The 7,164-nt window shown below is 26.2% G+C and overlaps 2 protein-coding genes and 1 long non-coding RNA gene across 3 annotated transcripts in view; 1 reads left to right on the top strand and 2 right to left on the bottom strand.

The window, feature by feature from the left end:
* Window positions 1-1,449, bottom strand: part of LOC108553575 (uncharacterized) — an 18,402-nt gene extending 16,953 nt beyond the window's left edge. The window contains exon 1 of the long non-coding RNA XR_001890645.1: window positions 1,270-1,449. This is a non-coding gene — a long non-coding RNA (uncharacterized LOC108553575). The remainder of the gene's footprint in view (window positions 1-1,269) is intronic.
* A 376-nt stretch (window positions 1,450-1,825) lies between these two features.
* On the top strand, window positions 1,826-4,468 carry Ufsp2 (UFM1 specific peptidase 2). Its single transcript, XM_017908507.1, has 10 exons — window positions 1,826-1,905; window positions 1,984-2,199; window positions 2,286-2,513; window positions 2,578-2,745; window positions 2,831-2,924; window positions 3,038-3,298; window positions 3,385-3,531; window positions 3,636-3,771; window positions 3,848-4,101; window positions 4,176-4,468. Exons 1-10 carry the CDS (start codon window positions 1,867-1,869, stop codon window positions 4,385-4,387), a joined length of 1,755 nt encoding a protein of 584 aa, XP_017763996.1. The 5' UTR covers window positions 1,826-1,866; the 3' UTR covers window positions 4,388-4,468.
* Window positions 4,469-5,989: 1,521 nt separating this feature from the next.
* Window positions 5,990-6,464, bottom strand: Tim8 (translocase of inner membrane 8). Its single transcript, XM_017908513.1, has 2 exons — window positions 6,366-6,464; window positions 5,990-6,163 (listed from the first exon to the last, which is right to left on the bottom strand). The coding sequence occupies exons 1-2, from the start codon at window positions 6,462-6,464 to the stop codon at window positions 5,990-5,992; spliced, it is 273 nt and encodes a 90-aa protein (XP_017764002.1).
* Between the last annotated feature and the right edge of the window lie 700 nt (window positions 6,465-7,164).

Raw genomic sequence — 7,164 nt, 5'->3', positions numbered from 1 at the left:
AGCGGCCCATTTACAGCGTACAATTACGCATTGTGACTGAATTATTCGACAAGAATACCATGTACCGTTCGTTAACCGTGTAATTAACCAATTGCTAATTGCTCAGGTTCGCATGAGCTGGTTCACTCACTTTAGGAGGGTACTAATTCATAGTGTGATGCTTTTGTGTCTCCCTCTCCATGTTTCTTGCACTGTGAAGGGAAACATGTAATGTCAAACGCGAAGACGCGGCGAAAAGGACGAAGTCAAGGACAGAAAAACCGTGGCGGGAAAATTGGAATGCAAAGGACACGTGTGCACATCGACGCGCCACGATTATCACTGATCAACGAACTGACACTAACGTATCGATGAAATTGTCTATTTGGGATAGTTCGTGCGATAAAAGTTTTCAGTTATGGCGTAATGATTTTTATACGCATCTGGCCAATCGATTCGTTTCCATTCTGTTGGAAAGTGTTCGTTGCGCTACATCGATTTACTTATACGGGTTCTGATATAGTATTACTTTACTGATAGCATATGAATTTATAATTAAATTTTTAATTTAATTATCAAGTTTTTTAATCAACTTTATTATATAATAATAATTAGAATGCACGTTTGATTTAATACATAATACATTTGAATCATCAGATTCTTTTCCCTTATATTGATAACTAATGACAAATATACACATAATATGTTGCATAATATCTTGAAAAGATAGTTTAAATAACAATAAGAAGATAAAGAAAGTGAAGTCGAATCTTTCGTCCAAAATCTTTTATTTGAGTATGATTAGCTGGAATTTCGAAAAGTAAATCTAAGAGACAGCTCATGGACATCGCCGTAACCTCGAAAAATCCACGATGCATTGAAAGGATACACGTTCCCTGCATACATGTGGTATTTTTTGCGAAGACGAATGTGCCAAAAAGTAAGAGGCAATATTGTCATCGAATCGATACAAGATATTGAGAAATACAATGAAACATATTATTTCTCTGTCATTCGGTACATTTAGAATGCACGAACGTATGTCATTTAAATAACGCCCACTTTTAACTTGAGAAGGAGAGAGTAACATTCGAAGTATAATCTTCGATCGACTTTAATCACTTGTGCAATTAGAAAAGTTATTATCCCTACGTTATAAAACAATTAAATAACTATCACTTCACTATATATTTAATAAGAAAATATTATAAAACTGAGAAAATTTTAACGTATAACAGCATCACAAGAATTTTATCCTGCGCGCGAATACTTATAAATTATGCTACCTACCTTATCAAATACTCGGATTTTCTTAACGGACCTGCGGATAAACACAGGAAGCACAATAACACTATGTCACATGAACGAATATTCGTAAAAACCACTTAAAACAACGATGCAATCACCTCACGAAACGTCACACTCACTTTGGTCGGGCGGCCATTTTGCTACACACGACTCGAGTGAAGAACATTTTGATCTACGAAAGACAGAAGCTTGAAGTTAATACATTACAGGTTGCTAGTGACTTTTGAAATACCAACATTATCCAAACGTTTTTGCGGTATAGTAAACAAATCTAACAGTGGAATATGTTCAAAAATTGACTGGTGTTCTTAATAACATCATTCATTCCTTTAATAAATTGCGAATGGCATTTAGTCATCACTTAAGTGTTGCCAATGTAATTATATTACTGTTTGTATGCATTTAAGCATAATAATTGTGTGTATATATTTACCTACTGACAGTTGCATCTCATAATTTTGATTGGATGACTATATTTTAATACACTTTTTGAATCAAACCTTGCCATATGGCGAAAGCGTATATTTAATGCGGTATTAATTTATATAAAAAAAACTAATTTATAATTAGATTACTGAAATGGCGCCGCAATTGCGAATTTTATCTAATGTCATAGAGGTAATTTGAACATAATATTTAATTTTGTATTTTATTGCTTTCACATAAACTAATTATATAAGTAATATAAATTTTCAGCGTTTAAAGAATATAAAAGATGGTGTAACAGGTCATTTATATGGTGTTATGTATAATAATACATTAACAGTATTAACATTTAGTATAAACATAACAGATAATGTTGAAACCAACCTAAATCACACAATGTTACAATTACATTTATCAGCCGAAGTATATCTTTGTGGCATTTTACATGTTGGACAATGTGAAGAGAAACTTCCTGATGCATTTCAGGTAGAAAAATAAAAAAAATTAAATACAAATAGAAAAAATCTCTAATATTATATTTATTGTAACATATGTATGTTAAAATTATTTAGGACATTGATATCACAGATAATCCATTATTTTTGAAGTATACACATGACGACTTAAAACTAGAATCATATTTTTATATTCATTTAAAACTTGAACCTGTTAACAACGTAAAAATTATTATTGAGAATGATATTTGTCAAGAATTTATTTACATTAGGTTAAGAGGAACCTTACCACTAATTGCACAAAATGATAATATAATGGAAATATTAGAAGAATCTAGAAAGAATGTAAGTTACTTGTGTCTTAGTGAAGCTTTTGTTATTATATTGTAAACTAACTTTCTTTTAACAGATTGTATCAGGAAAAATAGGAATTCATTTTCCAGCAAAAAATGCATTTCTTTTTAACAATGAAAATATTACAAAAGATATATCTTTAAAAGAAGTTCTAGGCATATCTGATTATTGCAATGGAACTAAAAATGTACAGAAGGATATAATAAAATGTATAGGAACAGTGGTATGTATTTTATTATGTTTCATAGTATTTGCTATTTCTTTCATATCATTAAAAAAAGATTATATCTGCTTTACTACACTATTAGGATGCTGTAAATGCTAATATACTTTTAAAAATATCTGGAGATAAACTTTCTGAAGATCATATTAAGTATGCTCCAGTACTTCAATATATAAAACGTAAGAATTACATTTATTTTTATTATGTTTTTAATTTATAATGTTAAGTATTATCGTGACATTTTTAAATATGCAATTAATAAATGCAAGGAAATGTAATATTTCTGACATAGGACCATTTAATAGTTTGGAATGTAATTTATTTATTGATACATTGTCTTTGGTCAACATTAATGTAAGTTCAGCAGATTTGTATGGGATATTGGTAGAATCCATGTGTCGAAATATTAAATTGGTGGAGAAATGTTTTGAAAATCAACTTCAAAAATCAGAAACACCCATTAAACTTCCAGTACCCATACATTTTAAACCTCAAGGTTTTGGACATTTGATTACAGTGGTGTATCCGAGTGGTTATACCGATAAAGATACAAGTAAGTTTTCAATTTTACAAAATATCAAGTTTTTTGTATTCATATAATATATGTAATTATTTTTTAAGTATGTGATTAAATTTCAGTGGAGTATCGTGAAAATTTACATAAAATTTTGGGATTAAATATGACTAGACCTTATTTCCGTTATGGAAATGCTGTAAAATTTTCTAGTGATTCAGAAATAGGAAACATACTCATAAATCCTCATGAAGCAATTGTGTTAAATGATGGTATGTTTAATGTAACAATGATTATATTATATTACATTATACTATATTGCATCACATTATTTTATATTACAATTTCGTAATGTTTTCATCAATTTTTTAATTAGCTATAGTAAATAGTAATAGAAAAGTACAAATTGTACAAGGTTTGTATACATATCACCATTATATGCAAGATAATTTTGATGATAATGGATGGGGTTGTGCATATAGATCTCTACAAACCATTATTTCGTGGTTTAGGTAATTTCTATATTCAAATAATTGTAAATATATAAATTTTATTTCATTTTATGTAATTATAAATTGATCATTATAGGTTACAAGGTTATACCGAAATACCAATACCCTCCCATCGTGTAATACAAAAATGTTTAGTTGGTATATCAGATAAACCTTCCAATTTTATTGATAGTAAACAATGGATTGGTTCTACGGAAGTAGGTTTTGTACTAGACATTCTTTTGAATATTAGTGTTAAAGTACTCTGTGCATCTACAGGTGAAGAAGTATCATCATTAGCTCCAACTCTTCTACATCACTTTCAAACACAGGGTACACCAGTAATGATTGGTAATTAGTTCTTTTTTCTCATAAATAAAATTGATTATTCATTTTTTTTTAACTTTGTATAAAATAAATCCTAGGTGGAGGAGTATTAGCACATACAATTTTAGGAATTAGCTATGATCAAATTACTAGAGATGTTAAATTCCTAATTTTGGACCCACATTATACAGGTCCTGAACATTTGCCAACTATAATAAATAAAGGTTGGTGTGGATGGAAATCAAAAGATTTTTGGAAAAAAGATGCGTTTTACAACATGTGTCTTCCACAGAGGCCTGTATGCATCTGATTGTGTTAAATTCAAAATTCAAAACAAATTGTGCATAACAACACTGACAGTGTTCAAAAATGTTAATCATTAATTAGTAAATTCAAAGCAATGTAGTATAAATTGAATGCTACAAATAATGTATATTATATATATTATATATATGATATATATGATATATATATATATGTGTGTGTGTCGTTAAAATGGACATGCAATTTTTATTATATCTTATTATGTAACTATTTCCATATAACAGTTGATGTCCAAAATTGTTGAGCTTTAAAACATTGTTACTTGTATTTATTTTCATTTTATAGTGAAAATTAATTGCATATGAAATGCATTTTCAATATAACATTATGAAAAAATTAAGAAACATAATATTTATTCTTAGGATGCAAATAACCATTCCAATTTCCTATATTGATATTTTAATGTGAAATGTCTTTTACCGCATAAATTTCGAAGCGCGTTTAATACTTATTCCGAAATTTTATTTCTCTGTGATTAACTTTTACTTTATAACTTATCCTACTTTATAAAATAAATGAAATATGTTCGAATTCTTCATGAAAATATTAAATATTGCGACAATAAATTTATATTCAGTTTAAATGTTTAAGATATTCTCCTTAAGGTTGATGGATTCATAGATAAATATTTTGTACATTTTTATCTTTAAATTATTAGAAATTCGAGAGTGATTATCTTTACATTGTAGTTTATAATTCAAGTATGTATTTTCAAGCCTATTCAAGAATTTAAATGTTATATCTTTTGTTCCATATTTCTCTTAAGATTCTTATATATTTTTTGTGTAATCTCAAGTGAATGTTCATCTCTGTAAGAATATTATTTTACTTTATTCAATTTAGGAGAAAACTATAAAAAATAGGCATCCTTTAAAAATTTGTTCAAGTTTTTATTATGTAAGCAAATGTAATTCATTACTTTTGGAAAGTAATATGTACATTTTTGAAGTAAGAAAGAGATACAAGTTCCTTTGATAAACTGAGTCAAAATAAAAATAATTACTTAGATTCATTCTTTGAACTTCTGAACAATGAGATTTAGTATCTTCAACATTTAAATTATAAACTGGAGGTTATATATATTATAACTGTTGAAACATTAAAACTACTACTCCTACCAATTAGCAAGTTCCTAATTTTCATCACATTTTTTTATAGAATTAGAAATTGTTTTGTATAAACTTATATGAAATTAAATGCACTTATGTATAAAATTATTATTATGCTTAAATGTTATTTAATATAATATATTATTAAAGTAGCATGTAAACATTAGAAAAAATAATATACTTATTGTAATATTATAATTATAATACACTATATTTCAATGATTTTCTAACAAGCTAAAAAATTTTACAACTATATATAAGTTGAAATGTACATTTTGTAAAATATACAGTAAATTTTTTGTATAAAATATATTTTAAAAGATGATTTTGTTGAAGAAAATATCTAATTCTCATTATTATTTATTCAATATTAAATACTCTCATTTATCATATATGCAAATATCTTCTTCATTGTATAGAAGAAATAAATTTTTATATTTTACAATAATACAACTATGAAATGCACAATTTATTTAATATTACATATTTCCTACAGACTTTTGTAAAAGTTGTGCAAAACGATTTGTAATTAAAAGTGAAACATCTATAAATCTATCGACACAATTACTTAAACATGTTTCTGTTCGACCATCCAATTTGACTCCTGGTTTATCAACACATTTTTCCCAACAAATATCGTTGAATTCATGGATCTAAAATTATATAATAAATTTAACGTGATAATTATTAATGAAAAATGATTATCTAATGTAAACATGTATATGGATAAGACTAAATGCATTAACCTCTATAATATGTTACAAAAAAGAAAAATGATAAATAATGTTAAGAAATCTATAAATGATAAGAAAAATAATTTTTAGTTATAAATTTATAATGTAGGAACTGTTTTACCTGAGCTTGAATTTGTGCTTTTTGTTTCTCAGCTATAAAAAATTCTTGTAAATCTGATTCTTTAAATTTACTATTATCTGTAAGATCGTCAGTAGCCATTTTTTTAGATATATCTTCTATACTATGTTCTACAAAATAATTTAACTAATATTTCCCAAAATTAATATATTAATTTTTATGGTACACACGTGGTCTCAAAAATTAATAATCACCAAAATCGTTGTTTACGACTGAGTATCTAGTGCTATTATGCATACTCCATAGGAACTAGTTTTTATTCCTGAAGTATAAAATGTTACTATATTTTTACTAGATGACATGAAAAATTTAGTATTTAGTTATAATAACTAATCAGTAGATTTTTAATACAAATAATTATATTTAGATTACAATGATACAATAATATAGTCGAAGTATAAAAATATAACATATAATGAAAGAAAAGAATCGATTTAAGACTTTATAGTAATTAATATAATAATTTAAAAAGTGGTTATTATACTACTTGTTGAATAAAAGATTGATATAAACAATTATATATAATTTTTTATGAAAACATATAAAAAATTAATATGTGCTTATTATTAATAAAAAGATCGTACTTATATTAATGTAAATGTTCATAGTTTATCTATAAATAACACTTTGAAAAATTCACTTTATTTTATTTTCTTTGGAATTTATCAACACATATATGTATGTAATGAAATTCATTTATAAAAAAAGCATCATAAATTATGTAGTCAATTTTTGATCATGCCAATGCACTGTTATATTATGATTTACAACGTTATGTTAT

The sequence above is a fragment of the Eufriesea mexicana genome, unplaced genomic scaffold, assembly GCF_001483705.2.
Source record: "Eufriesea mexicana isolate 0111107269 unplaced genomic scaffold, ASM148370v2 scaffold11180, whole genome shotgun sequence".
Classification (NCBI taxonomy): Eukaryota; Metazoa; Arthropoda; class Insecta; order Hymenoptera; family Apidae; genus Eufriesea; species Eufriesea mexicana.
The sequence above is the reverse complement of the archived record's forward strand: the minus strand, read 5'-3'. Positions and strand labels throughout refer to the sequence as shown.